Consider the following 4053-nt stretch of genomic DNA (forward strand, 5'->3'; position numbering starts at 1 on the left):
CTCTAATCTAAGCTCACTTTTTTCTGTTTACTCTCAGCCAATTTGTCCTGAATGTCTGTCTTTACATACTTTATAATAAAACTAACTTTTGGCTCAAAAAGGATATCCAAAAATCAGAGATCAGATATGTTTACCGTTTCCTTGAATAAGATTATCAGAGATAATTCTAGCTGTTCAAAACCTCTTAGACTCATTTTACTGCAAACAGCTTATATCTAGATGTAAGACTGAATCTCAGCAGATCTCTCTCTTATTATTGTCAGAGAACAACCAGATTAAATCCTATATAGACCTTCCCAGTGGCATCTTTGGGCATTAATGTCTTGGGATTTTCTCTCCAAAGACTTATTCTCTTAATATTTCTCTTCCATAAGTATCAACTTATAACCTTCTTTGGTGTGCTTGTGAGGCTACTAAATTAATTTGTAGTAATAAATTTGGGGCCAAGCCTTTTGTTGGTCATGAGAAAAAGGGAGTGATGAGAACATAAAAGAGAAGAGACAGCTCTTATCCTTGAAAAGTCTAACACCTAGTAAATCCAAAAAAGTGATATCACTTAGAGTGATATAATGAAAACTAAAAATGAGGAATTATAAACTGAGTTCTACAAATAAAGAAAAGGGAAGGATTTGGGAAAATAATAATTAAGCAGGGAAGAATGAACAGTGTGAATAAATTAATTTACATTTAAATGTTAAGTGTTTTATAGAGACTCGACAGAAGTAAGTAAAACATCCTTTATGTTTGGGTCTGTTGAAATCCTACAAAGAATCTAGTTATTATTTGTGCTATTATGGTAAATATCCTTTCTGAATGAAAGTAGGAAATTATATATTTCCTATTTTCTATGTCAATTCAGTTAGTCTTTCTTTTCTCTGTCTTTATTTCTCTTTCTCAGATAACTACAGGACCCATCCCCCAGGTCCTTTCCCCTGTCCTTCATTTATCTTGCCCTCATCTCTCTTTTATTTTTCTCTCCTCTCACCCTTTTTTCTATCTCTATCATTTTACCTTTTACGACTTCTGTTTGTCTTCCTAATCTCACTATTTTTTAACCTGAAAATAGCATAAAATTAAAAACCATGTACTTATCTTTCTTCATAAATGTATTTCATCTTCCTTGCTCTAAATTTCAATAGAATGTAAACTGAATATTTTATATCTCTTGAAAAATCAAGATGTGTTTATATCCTTCTGGATTTTACTGTGTATGCAAGGCTGTTTTTGTAAAAGTGTGTACTAAATTAAAAAGGACAGAAGCATCATGACATAGAAGCATCATGAAGTAGAGTTACTTGTAGAAGATTCCTCAAAGAAGATGGATATATGCCACATACGTAAAGAAGTGAAGAACATACAAAAGAGTGCAGGGACTATGATGTGGTCTTTTCCAGACGAAGATAAATCAGAATTTGTTCTCTGCATGTAATGAAAACTCTGAAATGTCCTCAGAGCTGAAGTTGAGATAACTCGTTTCATCTTGACTTATTCATTTCTGCAAAAGTCCATATTCCTCAAGCATAATGTGGAATTTAGAATGTTTCTTACAATTCTGTCCAAAATTGAAATGAACTGATGAATCTGAAATAAGGCAGACTCACATAAGCATTATTTGGGCAGTCTCAGGGGAAAAAGTGTATTGACAGTGTATGAAAACAAGAAGAAGGATTTCTGAATTCCCTGGGGGGACAATGTTCTCAAGATTTGGAAGTCCAGGAAATGTAAGAAAGAAGGTGACAAAGGAAGACAACTTTTAGACAGGTATTGAAAGTAAAAGAAGCACAAGTCCGTGGATAGTTAGTTCACCATAAGACAAAACAAAATTTAAGAACAGCAGATTAACTGAAGAATATATTTGACATGGATATTCAAAAACCAAACAACAACGTGTACCATGTAGAGACAAGCACATCATAGTTTTATTTATGCTCATAAGATTAAATTAACTTTTAAACTTTTTATTTAGAAATAGTTTCAAATATACAGAACATACAAAAGTGTTTCAGGAACAAGAAAAATACCCAGAAAATCCATTAACCCTTTACCCAGATTAATCTATTGTTAACATTTTGCTCCATTTATCATTGAAATTAGTATTGTTGGCAAAAAAAAAAAACACATTGCATCAGCAAGACACATAATTTTCTAAAACTTATCATGATTGAAAAATAAACACTACATTTCAAGGAAAATGAATTTTGAAGGCTACTACTTTTTCTCCCACAGCTCTGAGGGCCTTTCTGATATCCTTATTCCTTAAAGTGTAAATTATGGGGTTTAGCATGGGGGTGACAACACTGTACAGTACTGAGATCAGCCGGTCTTTTGCCAGTGAGTAAGATGAGATGGGCCGTACGTATGTGAAGATGGAGCTGCCATAGTAGAGAAGGACAATGACCAGGTGAGAGGCACAGGTAGAAAAGGCCTTTTGTCTCCCCTCTGAAGAGCGGATCCTCAGGATGGTGGAGATGATGTAGACATAGGAAAGGATGATACCCAGAAAAGGAGCCCATCCAATGAAGACCCCAATGATGATTAACACCAACTCATTGACAGAAGTGTCCCCACATGACAAAATCAGCAAAGGGGGGATGTCACAGAAGAAATAATTAATCTTGTTGTTGCCGCAGAAGGGCAGGTGGAAGGTCAGTACTGTGTGCACCACTGAGTTGAGGAAACCACCAGTCCAGCACAAGGCTGCTAACTGGCTATACAGGACCTTGTTCATAATAACTGAATACCTTAAAGGTTTGCAGATTGCAACGTAACGATCATATGCCATTGCTGCCAGCAAAAGACACTCTACCCCCACAAAGAAAAGGAATGCAAAAAGTTGAGACACACAACCCCCATAGGAAATGCTTTTCTTCTTTGATAGGAGATGCACCATCATTTGGGGGACATTAGTGGTGGTGTAACAGATATCCAGAAAGGCCAAATTCCTCAGAAAAAAATACATAGGTGTATAGAGTCGCGCATCGGCCATTGTTACCAAAATAATGAAAATATTTCCTCCCAGGGTACAGAGATAGATCATAAGAAATATGGTAAAGAGTAAAAATTGCAAATCATTTAGGTCAGAGAATCCCAAGATGATAAATTCGGACAGAGTGTGATTTTCTCCCTCTATGCCATTTTCTCTTGGGAAGTGAGAAAGAAGCAGTACAAATTGCAGCATTCATGTGCTACAACAGCAGTAAGCTACAAAACAAGAAAATATAGATAAAATAATCATCAGGAAAAACACTAGAGTTTAGAATCCATGACAAATTACAGTCGTGGACTATGGTCATCACATAAACCCCGCCCACACACACACACACACACATACATATTCAAACATTTCCTACGGGACACATCTCCTACAGAACATTAGCAGCACGTTTACAGGGAAAAAGTAAATATTTTAAAAGTCTACATGCAGCATAGGGCTATTTATGTAGATAAGTAGTGGCAAGCCCCTTTCCTAACACCTCACTGTGTCTTAGAGATGATTGGTGAACATCCATCCCTTAATTTGTGTGAGAGTCGTGGGGTTATTTGAGTCTCTCCTTGTGATGCCTCTTTGTCTTCCTTGCACACTTGGAGGCTGCTTTTTGTAGTCTGAATATGACTTCTATTTTAAGATCATGAAAGTGAGCTAGAAACTGCTAAAAACAAGATGCTACCAGAATATGATACCAGGTACTTTGATAAAATCCACAAAATAAATGATAGTTGATACTAGCTAGCACGTCCTGAAACAGACTCACAAATCATGGCTCTAAAACTTGAAGATGAGAATGCTATCAATGGAATTGATTATTGAAACCAATTCACTTAAGAATAGAAACACTTAAGAACAGAAAAAGACATCTTTTCTGTCCCAGGTTTGGTGAATAAAACATGTCAAAAACTGTGTCTCATTTTAGCCTCAAACAGCCTTCTGCAGCCTGTGTTCTTCCTATCATCTAGAATGGGAAGTAAGCATCTTGAATGTCGATTCTGATCAGTGGGTGGCAGATACTCAGAACAGTATTTACAGGATTATGTAAGGGTTTCTTGGACTAAGGA

At 36.1% G+C, this 4053-nt stretch overlaps 1 protein-coding gene across 1 annotated transcript; it reads right to left on the reverse strand.

Moving 5' to 3' along the window:
• Positions 1–2182: 2182 nt before the first annotated feature.
• LOC130830839 (olfactory receptor 5V1-like) lies at positions 2183–3178 on the reverse strand. Its single transcript, XM_057698159.1, has one exon. The coding sequence runs from the start codon at positions 3176–3178 to the stop codon at positions 2183–2185; it is 996 nt and encodes a 331-aa protein (XP_057554142.1).
• Positions 3179–4053: the final 875 nt, after the last annotated feature.

The sequence above is a fragment of the Hippopotamus amphibius genome, chromosome 11 (genome assembly GCF_030028045.1).
Source record: "Hippopotamus amphibius kiboko isolate mHipAmp2 chromosome 11, mHipAmp2.hap2, whole genome shotgun sequence".
NCBI classification, from domain to species: domain Eukaryota; kingdom Metazoa; phylum Chordata; class Mammalia; order Artiodactyla; family Hippopotamidae; genus Hippopotamus; species Hippopotamus amphibius.